Source organism: Salarias fasciatus, assembly GCF_902148845.1.
Source record: "Salarias fasciatus chromosome 7 unlocalized genomic scaffold, fSalaFa1.1 super_scaffold_4, whole genome shotgun sequence".
Taxonomy (NCBI): Eukaryota; Metazoa; Chordata; class Actinopteri; order Blenniiformes; family Blenniidae; genus Salarias; species Salarias fasciatus.
The window spans coordinates 4,778,934-4,796,938 of NW_021941229.1; the positions used below are offsets into that span (position 1 = coordinate 4,778,934).

At 48.2% G+C, this 18,005-nt stretch overlaps 1 protein-coding gene, 1 long non-coding RNA gene and 3 other non-coding genes across 5 annotated transcripts; 3 read left to right on the forward strand and 2 right to left on the reverse strand.

Annotated features, from left to right (window-relative positions):
* Window positions 1-8,130: 8,130 nt before the first annotated feature.
* Window positions 8,131-8,202, forward strand: trnag-ucc (transfer RNA glycine (anticodon UCC)). Its single transcript has one exon. It is a non-coding gene; the product is annotated as a tRNA-Gly (tRNA).
* Window positions 8,203-9,861: 1,659 nt separating this feature from the next.
* On the reverse strand, window positions 9,862-10,646 carry LOC115383399 (pleckstrin homology domain-containing family A member 5-like). The gene is made up of 4 exons (XM_030085579.1): window positions 10,562-10,646; window positions 10,380-10,490; window positions 10,128-10,306; window positions 9,862-10,038 (listed from the first exon to the last, which is right to left on the reverse strand). Exons 1-4 carry the CDS (start codon window positions 10,644-10,646, stop codon window positions 9,862-9,864), a joined length of 552 nt encoding a protein of 183 aa, XP_029941439.1.
* On the forward strand, window positions 10,579-10,650 carry trnag-ucc (transfer RNA glycine (anticodon UCC)). The gene has a single exon. It is a non-coding gene; the product is annotated as a tRNA-Gly (tRNA).
* A 1,654-nt stretch (window positions 10,651-12,304) lies between these two features.
* Window positions 12,305-12,376, forward strand: trnag-ucc (transfer RNA glycine (anticodon UCC)). The gene has a single exon. It is a non-coding gene; the product is annotated as a tRNA-Gly (tRNA).
* A 912-nt stretch (window positions 12,377-13,288) lies between these two features.
* Window positions 13,289-15,394, reverse strand: LOC115383249 (uncharacterized). Its single transcript, XR_003930659.1, has 3 exons — window positions 15,343-15,394; window positions 15,099-15,257; window positions 13,289-13,444 (listed from the first exon to the last, which is right to left on the reverse strand). It is a non-coding gene; the product is annotated as an uncharacterized LOC115383249 (long non-coding RNA).
* Between the last annotated feature and the right edge of the window lie 2,611 nt (window positions 15,395-18,005).

Below are 18,005 nucleotides of genomic sequence, written 5' to 3' on the forward strand. Positions count from 1 at the left end.
CCCCTGGAGAAGGTCGGCAAAGGTCCGGAGATAAAAACCGACCTCCCGCAGCTCTCCAACAGGTTAAAAAGGTCTTTAAAATCCTGCTTAGTGACCTCCGACTGCCGCCGGGCCGTGTCGTTAGTGCCGACGTGCACGATGACCCGGCGGACAGTGGAGGGGAGGGACTGCAGGAGCTCCGGGAGTCCGTGGAGGATCGTGGGGACAGTAGCACCATAGTTAGGCAGCTTACGTCGATTTTTTGACCGGATGAGGACAGATCTGACAAAAGTGTGACATTTTTTCCTCGCCATCTAAATCCAAAATACTTTCAATTTTTGCTAGGCCCCACATGCACAGGTCATACGGACAGCATGTACACTGCAAAATGCAATTTTTGAGGTTTCGCACTCTGAGAATAGGGGAAAATCGTCATTGGATGGAAATGATGAAATAGTAAGTGGCAATTTGGAACTCTCAAAAATTGACATAAGCTGCCTACCTATCTGGTGGTAGATTTATGATGCACAATGGTTATTGTACATTTCTGTATTGAAACAGTGACTCTGAGGATACTCCACAGAGACAAGATGATGATGGAAGCCCTTCCTCCCACACAGGGAGCATTATTCCAGCATTCAAACTGTGCTGTCTACCAGGCAAGCATTTGGACCACTGCTGACCAGCCCCAGCAGCAAGCACCATCCCCAGAGGGATGGGGCTGGACTCTGGACAAGGACAGCAAGGCTTGGCTCCCTTTTTGGACGACACTGCCAATAGGGGCGACAGTAGCTCAGATGGTAGAGTGGGTCGTCTTATAACCGGAAGGTTGGTGGTTGGATCCCCGCAGGCGTAAAACTGTCGTGTCCTTGGGCAAGACACTTCACCCACCTTGCCTAAGTATGAAAGTAGTGTGAGAGTGAATGGTTGGTGGTGGTCAGAGGGGCCGATGGCGCAGATTGGTAGCCTCGCTTCCGTCCGTCTGCCCCAGGGCAGCTGTGGCTACAATAGTAGCTTGCCACCACCCAGTATGGAGTGAATGGGTGAATGTGATCGCAGTGTGAAGCGCTTTGCTCTCTAGTGCCGGTCAGATGAAAAAGCGCTATATAAGTGTAGTCCATTTACTATTTACCAATAGCATCTGAAGCTTGCAGCCAACTAGTCAAATGCAGGATGTGGCACCAGGTGTGGTTGCAGGAAAGTTGGATGGCAATGCACAAGACGGTGCAAGTGTTGCTTCGACAAATAGAACAATGGATATCCACATAATCGTACCAGCTGCGGTTGCTGATGTACATGCCAGAATTGCTTTCAAGACATTTTCCTAAATGTTGAAAACTTTAAGGGGCTGAATAAGCAGTTATAAACACTAATATTTCTGAAACAAATTAATGTTTAATTGTCATGTTCACTGATGCTATGGAAGCAGCTTCCATACATTGTCGCGACATGATTATTATCGAGTTTTGTCAAACCATAAACAAATATCTCGCAAAATATGAATATTTATTGATTAAAAAATGATTTGAAATGTATGCTTTTCTGATTATATTTATTGAATTGATCATATTGCCTTAAATTTTTTAAAACATCTTGCTTAGACATGTATATGCAGTATTTTCCTCTATTAATGCTATGGAAAAATTGATGACGTCACGTGACTGGGCCCCATTGGCCAAATTTGATGGGGTCTAGCAAAAAATAAATAAGTAGGGTCTACAGAATTGCCTCACAAAGTTTGACACTTTTGTCAAGTCGGTCCCCATCATATCGCTAAGCTGCCCAGCTACCAGGAATACACCGCGTGATGGCATTAAAAAAGCAAATATTTCTGATGCTACTGTCCCCAACCAGGAGGGACATGGGGGAAAAGAGGGGACAGGGCGGGGGCAGCTGTGGGGGGACGTTGTGGGTGTCCGGGGTTGAGGAACAGCGCAGCGACACCGGCAGCAACCTCGCTGCTGGAGTGGTGGTCCTGGCCCTGGTCCTGATTCCGGTTCTCCCCGGAGTGGTGGTCCTGGCCCTGGTCCTGATTCCGGTTCTCCCCGGAGTGGTGGTCCCAGTTCTCCCCGCGGCGGTGGTGGTGGCTCCCGGAGTGCCTCCTAACAGCCTCCCTGATCAGCCTCAGGCGGGCAGCGGATTGCCGCGGTCCGGGGCGATCGCCATCGCTCCGGGGCCGGCGGGGAGCGGTCCGGCTCCAGGGCCGCGGCGGAGTGTTCCGGGGCTGCAGGGGAGAGATCCGTCTCCGGGGTGGGGATGGAGCGGGCCGGGACCGCGGCGGAGAGAGCCGTCTCCGGGGCTGAGGTGTTGTGATCCAGAGCCGTGGCAGAGTGACGACATGGCCTGGCGGTGGCCTGGCGGTGTCTGGCGACGTGGGTTCTGGGTTGTTGATGTTGTAGCGGGGAACGGCGGACCCGCCAGAGGCTGCGGGAGCAGCAGAGGCCGCAGCAGGCCACAGACCCTCACCATCCGCCGGGCTGGCGTTGTCGAACTGCGCCAGGGCATGGAAGCGGTTCGAGAGGGGTAGTGGAGGTGAAGCCGCGGTGGGCTTGGGCTTGCGGCCTCGCACCACCACCTCCGCCCAGGACCGCTGATGGTCCGGTGTCGAGCAGGAGGGAGCCCAGGGTGCTGGAGTGGTGATGTTCATGTAGGACAAGATGATCATGGATTGTCCTTCGGTCAGCGCCCGGGCCTGCTCCAGAAGATTGTCTTTTTCCCTGAGCTCCTCCGACAGCCGGTAGATGTCCTCCCGCAGGTCGGCGACGATACTGTCCGCCTTCACGACCAGGGGGTGCAGGCGAGGTCCGCGGTGCAACTCTGCGGCCATGTTGGGCTGGCGGCACGGCCTCGCACACCGGTACCCACCGGCACACACCTCTGTCCCTGGTGCCCAGGTTCACTACCGGTGTAACCGTGCCGCCGTCTTGCTGCCTCCCTGCTCCTGGATTCACCGCTACCAGCTTGCCACTCGTGAGCCGCCGCTCCGCCTCGGTGCCACCGCTCTGCTTCGGTTCCAAGCGTCAGTGCTGCTGCGTGCTGTGTCTCAGTGCTTCAGTGCTTCAGGTCCAGAACTTTGTCATAACACACCTTCACAATTTCGTAAATGCTGAACCAGGTAAGTTGGAAGTTTGCCTTAGTGAAAGTGTACTGGAAAAGCATTCCATTTCATTGGTATATGGAAGATTACAGGATCTAGACAGCGCAGAAGAACAGCGCAGAAGCCAATCTATTGCATAGTTTTGTCCTGTGCCCAAGATTACAAAGGTTTTGGTTGGACATTTTCTCCTTTTTTACAAAAAGTTTTAAAGTGCAAATAGAGCCTGATCCAGTTATAATTTTATTAGGCACTTCAGAAATCTCAAAAAAACCTTTCGCAAGCTCATTATCATTTGTTATCTTATAATCTTCTCTGTGCCAAGAAACTGATTCTGCAGCACTGGAAGGGAGAAGAAGTTCCATCCTTTAGCCACTGGATAACGACACTGACAGATACCCTTCACCTAGAGAAAATGAGATATGTCTTAAGTGATAGACTTGAGGAATATGTAAGGATCTGGAGGCCACCGATCACCTTTCTGAAGGGAAAGTAGATTATTTGTTGCCTTTGCAGCTTTAATAATAAATCACCACTGGGTGGCACACCTCAGGGTTGGGGGTGGGGGTGGGTGGATTTATTTGTCTGTCCTATGATTATTTTGTTATTTTATTATTAGTATTTTTTCTTTTTTTACGCACCTTATTTGATTGTCCTGTAAGTTCGTTCTCATTGTCATTTTGTTCTTTATGTACATATGTGAAAATAAGGAAGCCTTGTTTTGTACAACTTGTTATTATATTTGTGTTGGATTTGTGGTTTGCTTCCCAATAAAAATATTTGAAGAATAAGTCTCTGTCGAGTCCTCAACATCTGTCATTCACCAGTTAGCAGGCAAACAAATTAGTCTGAAACACTGTACCGATGGTTCAGGGTTTCGCTAAGCTGCGAAACTTCAACACTTTCTCCTTTTACTTTGATAAACGTTGGTCCTGAAGAATCTCCCCTCATTAAGATGCCCTTCAGCAGCTCTCGGCTAAACCGAGCGCCGCCAAGGATTCATCCACTTTACATTTTCTCACTGGCAGAAAGTTCAAGTAAGACGGAAAATATGACAAATACTAACAGACTTGGATGGTTTTCTCCTGAGTGGGGAGATCAAACGGGATGCGAATGTGTCAGTTACCTGATGCCAATGTTCATAAACAAGTTCAACAAAGGATCCGATGACGCAGCCAATCAGAGCGGCTTTCTTCACTTTCTGTCTGGAAACACTCAACCTCAGCTTTTTACATCCAGCCCTGGATGTCAGAGACGCCACTGATCAATCACAACCACTGACCGTCAAACCGGTAGACCGACAGGCGGAGGTGAGCCAGATGGACCGGGAAGAAAGTTCAGACGAGCCAACGGAGAGTGGAGCCTCCACCCAGAGACTCTGATTGGTAAATCATGATGACCGCTGTCAGCAGCGTTGGTCAGGACTCCCCACTCGCCTGACTGCCACTGGGACGGCGGCCATTGGACTGGGCCAGCTCGGCAATGACCACACCTACAAGATGTGTTATGTCAAGGAATCGCGACCTTTGACCTTTGACGTCTCTATGACCAACGCTCTCGGGGACCACGCCGAATGAATCTGACTGAAATTTTGCTTTGAAAGGCAAACTGCGGACTTCCTGTAGGATTTAGTTCAGGGGTGTCAGTGCGTGATTTATTAAACACTGCCGCAGCTCCATCTACTACCCTCAGAGCAGTGGCGGACCGTGCATTTCACATTAAGGCCTTCAGAACAGATCCGCCTGAATCAATCCACCTCTCAATAACTATTTTGTCTACAAAAAAAAATCTTATTATGCAGATATGCACATAAAGAGTTGTTGCACAGCAGATAGATACTTGTGCAGCCAGAATAAATGCCTGTGCTGAAGTGCACAATTCTCCTACTACATCTGTGCACATACAATGAGCATCAACAACTTAATAAAACAGCAATATTATTTAGGAAAAGAGGAACATTTTACTCACCAAAATCCCGATTATTTGACAACAAAATACATCCTCCTTTCCTTCCTCAAAAAGAGTTCAACTGCTCTGTCATATAGATTATCCGTGCGTTTCAGTTCCATAAAGCCAGGGCTGAAAGTCCAGCTTGCCCTGTGGTATTTCTGGCATAAGTTTTATTTCTCTTCAGGTCTTCTTCTTCTTCTTCTTTGGAATAATTGAGGTAGGCGACCAACAACTTAGGTGCATACCGCCCCCTACTGTATCTCTTGGTGAATGTAAATCAGAGGGCCTGGATATGCTGTTGTTAGAAGCGAGAAGGCGCTGAGTCGCCAACTCGAAATCTGATTGGTTGAAGCAACTGTCTGATTGGTTGAAGCAGCTGTCTGTTTGACGCTTCACTTTACTTCACTGCGCCATCAGGAACGGATAGCGAAGGCCTCGAGCAGATTTCTTTGACCCTAGCAACAGATGATGCCTGGAATCTGATTGGTTAAATCATTTAATATGAAAAAAACATGTCTGGAAGCAGCGCAACCATGGGAAATCTATGAAAGGAACTGGAACATACCGTTTGGAATCATTTATTAATTATTTATGGACAAAATATAATTTACATCAGTCTGTAATTCAGATAATTTTTAGGCCAGCAGAGAAGGCTTTGCAGGCCCTGACGGCCCACCACTGCCTCAGAGTAATGGTGAGGTTGAACACTGGAACAAAGTTTTCAAGGACTGTCTCCAGACTGCGACCATTGAAGGAAAGCCCTGGAAGTCCTTTGTCTCTGATTTCCTTCTCACTTATAGTGCCACTCCCCATGCAGTGACCCAAATCTCCCCTGCTGAGCTCCTGCATGGTCGCCCCTTCCGTACCAAGCTGAACATTAAAGGGGTCGCGCCGCCTCCTCCCTCTGCTAGGCTTGAGACCATGAGACACACCGTGGCGCTTAAACAAGCCAAAGTGAAGAAATACACTGATGAGCGTCAGACTGCACAATCCCCTGCGTTTAAGTGTGGATCTTACGTGCGGATTAGGAAGCCTGGCATAACACAAAAAGGATGCTTCAAATTCACCAAGCCTCTGCGAGTTGTGGCTCTTAAAGGCCCTGCCACATATGAACTATCTGACAGTAGAGTGTGGAACGCTATGCACCTGTCACCTGCATCTACCCCGGCACCTGACTCTCGCACGCATGCGCGTGCTGTCGTCCAGCCAGAAGATGTGTTTGTGCCCCCTCCTGCACCCCAACGGGCCCAGGCGTCTCCTGTTCCCAGGCAGGGTCGCCGGCACATTCAGCCACCTGCTTGGCTGGAGGGCTATGTTACCTGAACTTTTGATTTTCAGAGGGACAGGTGATGTGGTGATGTGAGTGAGGACATTTGCATGTTCATGATTTGATGTTCGTATTGGACTGTTCATTTGTTATACAGTAAAATCAAAATAATTACATTTTAAAATCCTCACTCAGTTAAAAAAAAAAAAAAAAAAAAAAAAAGCTGCTATGATGGAATGGCTCGTATCAGTTGCCTTACAAGTCCTGGTTGTGTTCCATTTTAGAAATGTTTATTTTCTTAATATAGGACTGTTATTCTAAATAAAAAAGAGGGATATGTGGTATAGTCATTGAATGCATTCCCGGGTTATGCCACCAGAGGGCGGTATTGTCTTGCCTGTTGTTGTGTGTGACGCAGTGAAGAAGAGTGTTCTGAATACAGAAAAGTTAAAGGAATACTCCACCCAAAAAACGATTTGGCCTCATTTTCTACTCACCCTCATGCTGAGAAACACTCTGGAGCACTTTTTTGACGTTTCAAATGCAGTTGGAGATGTTTGGGGATTTTCGTGGTCAACAAACAGGGACCGACAGAGCCCGACAGAAAAAATGGTCCATAAAATCCACAAAACGTTCCCATTTTCCTTCATACTGCTCGTCCGCTGTAATCCAAGTGTCCTGAGCGCGTAACGTCCATAATTAATTCTTAACGAGGTCATTTAGTACATTTTAAGAGCCCAAACAGGGCGCTCTCATACAGCTCCATTGCATGTCTGCGCGCGCACCCTGAACTACGGAAGCCGCGGCAGACCAAGCAACACGCTTGTGCCCTTTCAGCAGGACGCCGAATTCAAAGCTTTAAAACAGTAGCCAATCACTTTTGTGATTGTCCACAGCTCGGTCACTCACAGCAGAATATAAACAGCGGAACTTCTTCTTCTACGCTTGCAATTTAGAAAAGTAGTCGCTGAAAGCACGCAAGCATCTGGCTTGGTCTGCCGCGGCTTCCGTAGTTCAGGGTGCGCGCGCAGACATGCAATGGAGCTGTATGAGAGTGCCCTGTTTGGGCTCTTAAAATGTACTAAATGACCTCGTTAAGAATTAATTATGGACGTTATGCGCTCAGGACACTTGGATTACAGCGGACGAGCAGTATGAAGGAAAATGGGAACGTTTTGTGGATTTTATGGACCATTTTTTCTGTCGGGCTCTGTCGGTCCCTGTTTGTTGACAACGAAAATCCCCAAACATCTCCAACTGCATTTGAAACGTCAAAAAAGTGCTCCAGAGTGTTTCTCAGCATGAGGGTGAGTAGAAAATGAGGCCAAATCGTTTTTTGGGTGGAGTATTCCTTTAAGCTCTCTGCCTCCAACGCCACCATTTGCCGCGGGAATGCAGTCACGTTCAACGCGTCCGGTGGAAACACGGCCTTAAGACATAGTAATGTCACAAAAGGTCCATGTTCCACAGGAATCCAGATCATGTGAAGATGGGCAGTACTTTATTGAAAACGCCTCACTTTCAGGAGATGAATTCACTATCGCACTTGGTCTGTACGTGGATGATTTTGAGGTAGTCAATCCTCGAGGAACATCAAAGCGTAAACATATCAAATGTGTGCTGTCTAATGGGCCATTGCAAACTAATAAAACCAATAAACTGTTATTGATGCTCTCAATCAATATATTTTAGAAGGTTTTGGAGTTTAAGCTCAGTCTCAGCAGATACAGAGTTATTTGACACAGTGTGTTTTGTGTGTTTGTGTAAAGCAATCTTTCAGTGTTGTGTGAAATGAAATCACAAGAACAGTTCCAGAGCTGTTGGTAGACACTTCAGGGGGGCGATGGTGGTATAGTGGTGAGCATAGCTGCCTTCCAAGCAGTTGACCCGGGTTCGATTCCCGGCCATCGCAGTGAACTTTCTATTTAATGAACTTTCTTCAAGACTTTATGGCTTCTCTCGTCCATTGGAACAAGACAATCGTGAATGAGTCCTTCATATCAATGACATTACAGGACGGTCGTCTGTGTGAAACTAAAGCCCCTTTCACACTGCCCCAAAACCTGTTTAAACCTGCTAATAATCGGCTCATCATGCCAGGGTTAAAGGGTTTCATCGGCATTTAGACCCAGGTCTTATATATACCGTGATGCTAACTGTGCTGGTTTGAAGCCGTTCAGGCATCATTCAGTCAGCAGAAAGAAGAAAAAACAGAAATAACCTTCAAGGTTTCCACCGTGGAATTTATTTGGCTAAATGCTCTGATGTGGTATCGTTCTACAGGAAGCCGGAGGGGACATTTCTGCTCTCAAACATGTTTACAGTGGATCAGTATAAAAAGCATCGAGACACAAAGAAACCTTCAACCATCTTCTTCACAGCAAAACATACCTGACCAGTGTGTGTGAGTGTGTGTTAGGCCTGTAGAAACAGGAGGTAGGTCATATCTGGCGCTGACACACGGTTCACACATTAATTATCTGGTTGTGTAAAAATGTCAACATTAACTTTCAGGACATATAAAACAGTGAAATGTTCCAAATCAAAGTCAAAATAACCTCTGTATGACAGAAGAGGAGACGTTACAAACTTTATCCCTGTGGACTGAACACCTGGAGTCCTGTGTAACACACACACACACCTGGACTCTTTACAGACACACTTCAGTGCAGAGACACTTGATAAAGTGCAGAAATCTGCCGCCGCAGACGTGTCGAGGCCGGGCCTCACATCCGGGTCTCCTCCGGCGGTCGGTTCATGTAGTCCTGCAGGGCCTGGTGCAGAGGCAGCCACTTCTTTATGGAGGCCTTGATGGCCGAGATCCATCTGGAGAAAACACAACACACACATCAGCGTTTTCATCCTGCTCCAGATCCAGCTCTTTTCCTGTCTGCAGCATTAACATGTGAGAAGTTACACACAGAAGAGCAGCACATCGTGAGGCGCTCACCTCTTGTTCTCAGTGGGGTTTTCAGCACAGAGGTGGAACGTCTTGAATTCGTCAGAGGGAGGTTTCAGCTCGATGGTGGACTTCTTGGATCCGTACGGCTGCTCTCTCACCTGGTAACCCTGAAGGTAGATCCCACCTGAAGACACAGGAGACGTGAACAGAGCATTCTCTCTCAGTCACAGGAAAGGAGAATAAAACAGAAATATGACAGCTGTTGCTTCCCGCAGTCTGTACCGTGTGCATGAGTTGCACGGATGCCGCTGTACATGTAGAGACAGGCGTCCTTCAGGATGCAGTAGTGCTGCAGCCACGTGTCCCTGCTCTTGTCCATCTTGTGGAGCAGACCCAGGCAGTCGGGGTTCTTCACGGCCAGAGGAGGCAGGTTGGAGTTGTGTCTGGTCACGTCCACCCACACATGGTTCTGAAACACACAGCAGAAGCCTGAGGTGATGAAGCTGCAGCTGCACGGCCGGACAGCTCCACCACAGGTTCAGGCTCATTACCTGTGTGATGGGTTGGATCGATTTCTGCATTGCTTCCAACCACCTGAACAGTCACAATGAGAAAGAAACATGAACTTTAGCCTGAACTGCACATTTAGCAGTGTCTGACAGCGTCCACTCAGATGTGGTTTACTGACCGCTTCATTTCCTGGTTGGAGGTGGCGCAGAAGAAAAACACTCGCTGACCAGACTGAGGCCGACACCTGAAGACGAAAGGTTTCCCCAGAGAGGTGTCCGCCCCCACCTCGGCCCCCTCCAGCTTCACCACGGACAGAGCCCGCCGTCTGCCCTCGTCCTGTGACCGACACATCAGGGTCAGGGTTGGGGTTTGGGTTAGGGTCAGTTCACAGAGTGATGCTCGTCCTCCTCTCGTCCTCCGCTCACCCGCTTGTGTCTGTAGTAGTAAAGGCAGCAGTCGTGTCTGAGAACAAACCACCTCTTCCTCCAGCCTTTGATGAGGCCGCTCTGCGTCCGCTTGTGGAGGTAACCCCGACATGCAGGACGGGGCGTGTTGGGACCCCGGGCGATGTCCGAGCCGATGGTCAGAGTCAGGATGTCTGGACCTGGAACGTCAGGAGAGAAAACAGTGAGTGTGGGGATCGGACTGCAGCGCCGCGGTGGGGGAGCAGAACAAACCTTGTCGGGCTAAATCAGCGGCCTCGGAGTGAGGAATGCTGGTCACATCGATCCCATTCACAGCCAGGACGTAATCTCCCACCATCAGACCTGCTTCCTCAGCAGCACCATCTGAACACACAAGATCACACACAAAGAGCTGCATTGAACACTGCATATAAGCAGTGCAACAGAGTGCACACTATGCACCAAGAACACAGCGATGGTGGTATAGTGGTGAGCATAGCTGCCTTCCAAGCAGTTGACCCGGGTTCGATTCCCGGCCATCGCAGGGAACAATAATTTAAGTGATTTCCCTCAGGAATTTAAAATAGTCCCCTCAAGCATTTATGAGATACGGCGATTCTGTGATTACATACATGAATCTATCAATGACTCAATTAGATGTTCAATGAGAAGCAGTTGAAATCCCGTTTCTGTTAAGATGCAACACAACAAACCTCTGAAGTCTTGAGATATAGATCAGTTTGGCTCTATAATCCAGGACGATGCAAAGGTTATTTAATGTCACTGTTTCTTTTTTAATTCAAAGAAACCAAAAGTTCTGCCTCGCCTGATTAATATTTATTGATGTGTTATTTATTTTGTATTGGATGAATAAAAAACAAACGGTAATTGCGATCACACGAGTTTTGTGGATTTGGAGAAGGCGTTCGACCGTGTCTCTCCTGGTATCTTGTGGGGGTTCTTCAGGAGTCCATCCAGTCTGTGTATGACCGAAGCAGGAGTCTGGTAAACTTTGCTGGCAGTAAGTCGGACTGGCTCCTGGTGCAGGTTGGACTCTGACAGGGCTGCCGTTTGTCAGCAGTTCTGTTCATAATTTTTATGTACAGAATTGCTTGGAGTAGCCCAGAGGGGGTCTGGATTGGGGACCAAAGGATTCCATCTCTGCTCTTTGTGGATGATATTGTCCTGTTGGCTTCATAGAACCCGGACCTACAACACGCATTGGGGTGGTTTACAGTCGAGTGTGAAGCAACAGTGATGAAGATCAGCCCCTCTAAATCTGAGTCCATGGTTCTCGACCGAAAGAAGTTGGAGAGACCCGGGCCCAAGTGGAGGAGTTCATTCAGGTGTTCATGAGTGGGAGAGGATAGAGATAGAGATTGAGAGGCAGATCACTGTGAAGAGGGAGCTGAGTCAAAAGTCGAAGCTCTTGATTTAACGGTCAGTATCACTCCTACCCTCACCTATGGTCATGAGCATTGGGTCATACAAGCAACTGAAAGCGCACACGTTTCCTTCTTTGCTACATCTTTGGCTTTTGGCTTTTGGCTCACGCAGTGTGCGTTCCGTGCACGTTTCCATGCCTGATCCAAGATCCGGTCGGAGATAAACAGTTGAAGATGGATGGATGGATGAAGTCACAAAGACTGACTTACAGTTTCATAGATGACTAAAACTGAACATCTGAGCGATGGTGGTATAGTGGTTAGCATAGCTGCCTTCCAAGCGGTTGACCTGGGTTTGATTCCTGGCCACTGCAGGGAGTCTCACCTTTAAGCAATTTCCCTCAGGAGTTTAAAATAATCCCCTTGTGTTTAAAAGAGCTTTACATACATGAATCCATCAATGGTTCAATTGGATGTTTAATTAGAAGCAAATGAAATCTTGTCATTATTGAGATGTGACACAAGAAACCTCTGAAAGTTTGAGCAACAGATCAGTTTGGTGGTATAATCCAGGAAGATCAGAACGCTACTTAATGTCACAGTTTCTTTTTTAATTCAAAGTCACCACAAGTTCTGTTTCACCTGATGAATATTCGTCATTGTTTCATTATTTGAAACTGTGTGTGTGTGTGTGTGTGTGTGTGTGTGTGTGTGTGTGTGTGTGTGTGTGTGTGTGTGTGTAAAACAATTTATAAATCTCAGTGAAGTAAAATCACACAGTTTAAGAGATCCCACATTTTCTGTCCCAACATGGCGATGGTGGTATAGTGGTGAGCATAGCTGCCTTCCAAGCAGTTGACCCGGGTTCGATTCCCGGCCATCGCAGGGAGTGTTTCTTTAAAGAATTACCCTCAAAAGTTCATGACACATCTCTCATCTGATAAAATAAAAGTCTTGAAAGAGTCCTTCTTATCAATGACATGACAGGACGCTGCACAACCTAGTACAGTGTCATCCCACTGGCTTTTTTATATTCATATTTATGTAGACGTTTCAAGTGACAACGCATCATTTTTGCATTTTCATTTCAAAAAAGTTTGAAGTTTACAAGGCAAAGTTTTGAAAATGTCCATGAAACTCGGAAAATCATGCAGTTGTTGTACGGGGCTGTTGCTTGTTTTTGTAATGAAACCGCAAACAGCACGCTATGACAGCACACATCAAGAGGTGAAGTGAACACTGAAGACAACACACACGACAACCTGCAGAGGAGGACATCTCCATCTGCCGTACGCTTCTTTTCCTGACGCTTGAGCTGTAAATCAGGGGTCTCAGACCCTGATCCTGCATGAGGTGGCTTTGGCCCCCATTAGCTCTTTCTGGATCCATCAACTTGGGACAAAGAAAAGTTTCTACATCTCTGTGATTTCACTTCTCACTGTGTGGAAACGTCTATTCTGCCTCAGCTGTTTTTTCAGTGCCATGCAACACACACAAGCCAAAATCCATGGAGTGATGACAGAGAGGAACAGGTGAATATTATCAGCTGTCGGCACTGTGAGTGTGAATTCACTTACTTGTGTCAACCTCTGTGACCACAATGGGTTTAGAAAACTGTATCCGAAAGCCCCAGGGGTACTCTCCCGTGCCTTTGCTGATCTTGACGGTCCGATCCCGAACTGAGAGAGAGAGGCGTTAGACTGGCATCAGGACAGCAATGCGTTTCAGTTTGATCCACAAATTCAGTTGTCTGTGTGAGCGGTGTAAGGATTAGTAAGATTAGCGGCTTACTGGAGATGGAACGCGTTCTGGAGTTGAGGCTGGGATGGATGGCTTCTGTGACCACATCGTCTCCTTGGTAAATCCAGGCGGAGGAGTGAAACGTATCCGTATAAAAACCTCTGTCGCCTTCGTCTATGACTGTGACGTCTACAGAGCGAGTCTCCTCGGACACTGGAGGGAGAAGCAGAGCAGGACGATCTCAGATATAAGCAGGCAATGGGTCTGATACTGAACAGAGAACTCATGCTTCACACTCCTAAAAGATCCCCATACAACTCGGTGAGTGTTATGCAATGAAGAGACCCTTTAACATTAATGAGAATGACAAAGTAAGGGAGACGGTACATTAAGTGCCAAACACAGTTCCTACAACACCAGAAACTGAGTAACCGGAGACGTTTGGACGAGCAGAGTTAATCCGATGACGCTCATTCGTTTATGGTATGAGGCAGAAATTGGGCGACGAATCGACACCTTCACATCTTGTGTTGGTTTCTGGAAAAGTTCGGAGATCACTGAGCCCTCTGGAGCGTCTCGCCATCCTGACCTGAGGTTGTGAGTTCAATCATCACAGCCAGATGTGGACAAATATATGAGTAAGTTTTCCTGAGCAACAGTTAAACAGGAGATCCTCGTGGTTTTGAATAAACAGGTTACTGTATTCGACACTTCAGCTCAGAAAGCACTTCCTCTTAGTTCATCTATTTGATAATAATAAGATCATCTTCTCCCTCTGAGGGACACAGAACTGTTTGATGAGGGCTGAAAAAATAATAGTAAAAGGTTGTAAACCTTGAGAGAAACTCAGAATTTTAGTAATTAGGAGGAATTTCAAATGATGACTGATTGAAATACGCTCAAACTGTCCATCATAATACTGTTGACTGCGAAATTGTTTATCAACTTATGGAAATGGCCGCCGGGTTCGTCACGTTGGTTTTAGATGATGACCAGAGAGTACCATCTAGTGGCTTCACAAAATAGACGGTGGTTCATGATGTTTCACGAGGCCTTAAAAAGAGACACTGAACATAGATGCTCCTTTGCTAGTTAGCTTTAGCTCATGTCTCATCTCGGTTTGCCGTCTCATTCTGTACTCACGATGCTAACCTGGCTGACATCAAGGATGCTATGTCTATCCATAATCTACTGTCGACAGCTTAAGCGAGCTAACTCGCTTACCATGATGAACACTGATATTCGCCACTGCCACTGATACCAGTATCTCTAGCTGATCAAGTAAGCTATGTGGCGAAGCGCTAAGCGTTATATAGCATCTGTTGTGGGATAGTTTCGACACTGACAGCTTCCATGGAAACTAAACATAAACAACTTGGCCTGGTTAGCAACAGCAACTCAGGAAGGAAGGAGCTGCCGGGGGATTGGTTAATAGGATAATAGGGAACATGAGGTGAAGCAGACAGACAGAGACGGATGCAGACAACAGGTGGGGCTGAAGACGCACACGCCGGTGACCTGACAGCCTCACCTCCTCTACAGACTGACTACATCTCACAAACTACACTTCAGTTCTGTCTGTTACACTTATTTGCTTCCCATACACAACATTTTGTGTCTGACTTGATTTGAATGGAATCACTTTGGAAACACATGTTTAACCAAAAATCCTGACACAAATAGGAATACTGGCATTTGCTTGAAGTCTTGAAATTCTTCTAGTTTCTCAGTTTCAGCATTTGTGGGATGTGCTGGTCAAATCGCTTCCAGACTCTGCAGTTAAAACGTCGACGCCTCGGATTTTTCTGAAGGAACCCACACAGTCCATTGCTGGTGTGATGGAGGAGCTTCCTCCGCCCACATGTACCTGACTCCTCCGTGATGTCGCTGGTGATGGAGCTCCCTGCTGCAGAGCTGCACTGCTTGCTCTCCTTGAAGAGTTTCCTCCTCTTGGCCCAGTGGTCCGAGCTGCTGTCCGCCTCTTTGTGAGCCACGGGCCTCAGGTGCTCCTTACTCTCTGTGAGAGCTGGAAGAAAAGTCACAATAAACTGTGAGTTTGAACCACCTGACGTGAATTCTACGTAGTTCATTTGGAAGTTGCAGCGGCTTACATCTGAACGTGATTTGCTTGTCGGCTCTGTTTCGAGTCTCCCTCACACAAATGGCCGTGTCTGTGGAGCTCTGAGCTGCTGCAGCTCTGTCTGGATCCTCTGAAGGTCTGTCTGGAACCACTTCAGCTCTGTCTGAACCCTCTGCAGGTCTGTCTGGACCCTCTGCAGCTCCTCGCTCCTCTGCCTCATTGACACTTCCTGTGTCGACTGTGTTCCTCACAGGTTCAGTTTCCTCTGAGACTTCATCTGTGCTCTCTATCTGTAAGTTCTGCAGAAGGGGCATGCCGGGTTCTCTCACAGAAACCCTGCGGTGCGACGAGGACGTTGAACCGCGGTGCAGGGAAATCTGCTCCCGGTTTCCAGCAGTTACCGTGGTGACGGAGGACTTCCTGTGCTGGAAGGGGACAGGGTTTGTGGGCTGGTCGGTGTTGTTGTGGAATGGTAAAAGGTCGTGACTCTGCAGCATGTGCTCCTCGGAGCCGCTGCAGGACGGAGGGGTGATTTGTATCGCCAGGCTTCTCTGACTTAGAGCCTCAGGGCTCATATATCCCGCCTCCCCCATCTCCTGGTCGAAGCCGCTGTCCGCCAGCTCACTGGGAATGACTCTGTACTCGCAGTCGTCCATGTCGGAACTTCCCGCGTCCTTCCTGAAGTCTCGGGCCTGCCTGCTGCTGCTGCGTCTTCCACAAACCTCATAGACAGGAAACGCTTCATCGGGATTTTCTTCTGAGCTGGTCATATAAAACGGGCTCAGTAAAGCTTGCTTCCCGGTGTGGCTGTCCCTCTTGGTTTGTAAAGAGATAAAGTTTGCTGCGCTGAATGCCGACAGCCTGTCACTGGGCTGGTGGATCCTTCCTAACCTCTCCGTCTGATAAGGCAGCGAACACATGAACAGAGAGGAAAAGGATTCGGTGTACGGCATCATGAAATCTTCCTGCATCATCCCCGAACTGTCGTCTGCTCCAGGAAACGTCTGCCGCCGTTTCTTCGGTACTGAACACCTCCTGCGCTGGACGGTGGCGATGCTGTTGTTTCGGATCCAGGACCGTCTCTTCTGACAGCTGATGAAGTCTTTGGTGAAGCTGGACCTGTTGGTGGAGAAGGACGGCCTCATGAACGACGGCTCGTAGTTATCCGACTCTGAGAACTGATCGCAGGAAGGAGCCGGATCTGCTCGCTCCTCCGCCGGGACTGAAAATGCTTCGGGGACGGGCAGAGGAGCGTCGATCCTGCACGAGGCCAGGTCATGTGACAGCTCATCCAGCGTGGCGTGTTGAAGGTCTGCGAACTCCTGCGGAGGAGGAATGTCCCAGAACTGCTCGCTGCAGAGGCTCTTCCTCTTCTCCGGAGGTCTGATGTTGAACACTAGCGGGGGGCTGGGCGGCGCCTCGAAGCTGTGGAGGCCGGCGTCGTGGGGCTGCCTCACGGGAGACTCGTTGCCGGGCGTCCACGTCCTCTCGCACTCGCTCTTGAAGAACATCCCGGCACCGCCGTCGTTCGTCAGGACGAACGTGGTCTTGATGCCCGCCGTGTTGAGCTGGACGGTTTCTCGGATCTCCAGCCGGACGTTCGGCCCGCTGCAGTTGATTTTCAGGATGTTTGTGACGGGGGCGGAGGAGTTCAGGGGGCTTTCGCCGAACGGCTCATGACACTGCTGGAACATGATCTTCGGAGAAGAATCGTCCGAGCCGTTGAGGGACACCGAGGTCACGATCTTTACCCCCTTCTCCTCGTCCTCTGCGGTTTTCCTTTGATGCGTCTTTTGATTTGGACATGAGTTGACGGGATAATCCTGTTTGAAGCGTTTCTCCTTCGGCGGAGCGTTGTCGTACTTTTCCTCGTCTTCAGAGCCCGACAGAACGTTCTCCTTCCGGAGACTGTCGGCTTCCCCTTTCTCAACAATGTCATCCTTGTAGCTCACGTTATTCTTGTTCAGTTTTTGGAAAATGTACGGAGAGACGCTTTCTGAAAGTAAACAAAAGAGACAGTCTTCATTCATTACACAAATACTGTTCAGAGACTGAGTTTGAAGGACGAAGGTGAAATTATCTATTCTGCCTGACCTTCATACCAGGTCTTTTTACAGAGGTTGTTTATTCTCTTTCATTGAAGGATTCGTGTGTGCGCAGACCTTCAGCTGTGCAGGTGTGGGAAAATGTGACTCAGCTAAGCGGCGGATTAACCCCACATCACCCTCGCCTGCGTCCAAAGCTCCCACTCACGTTTGCTGCTGCTGGAGCTCTTCCTCCTCTTGCTGTTCCTCCTCCTCCCCCTCTTACTCATCCTCACATGCAGCCAGGAGTCTCATCAACTGCAAGAAAACACAAACACACACACTCCATTTTACAAGCTTCGTTTTTATCCACAGGAGGCCAAAGATCCCAGTCGGTGTGAAAATATTTTTCAAAACACGTCTCACATCAACACAGTGGACTCTGATCGTCATTAAACTGAACATTCAGCTGTTTTAATCTGGCTATTTGTCTACAGAGGCTTCAGTTCTCAAACAGAGATGATTCATCATGTTACCGTACAAAGTAAAAACACTGACAGATGATGTTGTGCAATTGCAGGTTTTTTCCACTAAAGCAGAACTATTGTCCTGACTGTGTCTGCTGCCACGTGCACTGAGCTCAATGAGCCTCCATTAAGCTGCAGCATTT

Excerpts from the sequence above, each read along its gene's own strand:
- LOC115383399 (XM_030085579.1), bottom strand. The coding sequence starts at position 10,646 with ATGGCCGGGAATCGAACCCGGGTCAACTGCTTGGAAGGCAGCTATGCT. Across the intron at positions 10,491-10,561 it reads CGCTGTGTTCTTGGTGCATA|ATGGTGCTGCTGAGGAAGCA; the intron begins GTGTGCACTCTG and ends TTGTGTGTTCAG. Across the intron at positions 10,307-10,379 it reads CGCTGATTTAGCCCGACAAG|GTCCAGACATCCTGACTCTG; the intron begins GTTTGTTCTGCT and ends CTGACGTTCCAG.